General features: G+C 40.2%; 1 protein-coding gene across 1 annotated transcript; it reads left to right on the forward strand.

Annotated features, from left to right (window-relative positions):
• Positions 1 to 6: 6 nt before the first annotated feature.
• On the forward strand, positions 7 to 1,056 carry LOC106511752 (uncharacterized; the record flags this gene model as incomplete). The annotated part of the gene is given in 1 exon segment (XM_014000494.1): positions 7 to 1,056. A coding segment is annotated over 1 exon segment (923 nt), but the record flags the coding sequence as incomplete, so codon positions are not given.

A 1,056-nucleotide genomic window follows, 5' to 3' on the forward strand; every position in this document is an offset into this window, starting at 1 on the left:
GGTTGCTGAATGTCTGAAAGGAGCTTATGTTCATGTTTGCAATCAAGCCTGTGAAGAAAACTGTTCAGCTCCCAAAGAGAGAAAGAAGGAGTGGATTTGTTACACCTGTTCTAATTATGTCAAAAAAGGTTTAATGCCAGCTCTAGCTGTTGCAAATCAAATGGGCCTTTCAGAAATACCTCCTGAACTAAAAGACCTGAACATCATGGAGAGACATCTGATTTCTAAATGCATTCCTTTTGCTAAAATTATTCCTCTTCCTAAGGGCAGACAGAATCTGATCAGAGGAAATGTAGTGTGTGTTCCATCAGAAATAGAACAAACTGTTGACGCCTTACCCAGACTCAGAAGTGAATCACAGGTAATGAGAATTAAACTAAAAAGAAAACTGTGTTACAAAGGCCATCAGCTGTTCCAGACTGTAACCTGGTCTAAACTCATTCATGCACTGCACAAGTTAAAACAGATCCATCCACAGTACCAGAACGTAACAATCAGAGATGAACCTTTGCTCTGTGATCCCACTTTAAATGATGATGATGATGATGATGAGAACGACAACATAAGCATGGACGATGACGATTATGATGAAGCAGATTTAATGCAGGTGGACAGCTGTGAAAGAGAAGCATTGTGTGAATCTGGACGTGAACAGGATGTTGACATGGTGTCTTGTGATGGAGAAGAGGCAGAACGTTTACAAAATGAACACCCAGAACAAAATGATGAGGAGAATGATGAAGGACAGGAAAGCTCTTTGCCAAATGGTGGTTATGCTCTCGAATCCTGTTTACAACCTCTAGATATTGGTGAAGAAATGTTAGCCTTCAATGATAATGTTTACTGTGTGGCTCCTGCAGAGGGAAATAATCCAGTCAGTTTTTTCAGAACACCTAAACTGGAAGCGATGGCTTTTCCTGTTCAGTTCCCTACAGGTCAGAACACTCTGGATGAACAGAGACGTATTAAAGTCACACCGAGCACTTATTTCAAGTCCAGACTTTTTAATGTTGATGATCGTTTTGCCAGAGACACAAATTATCTTTTCTTTGCACA

Source organism: Austrofundulus limnaeus, unplaced genomic scaffold, assembly GCF_001266775.1.
Source record: "Austrofundulus limnaeus strain Quisiro unplaced genomic scaffold, Austrofundulus_limnaeus-1.0 Scaffold3174, whole genome shotgun sequence".
In the NCBI taxonomy this organism is placed as follows: Eukaryota; Metazoa; Chordata; class Actinopteri; order Cyprinodontiformes; family Rivulidae; genus Austrofundulus; species Austrofundulus limnaeus.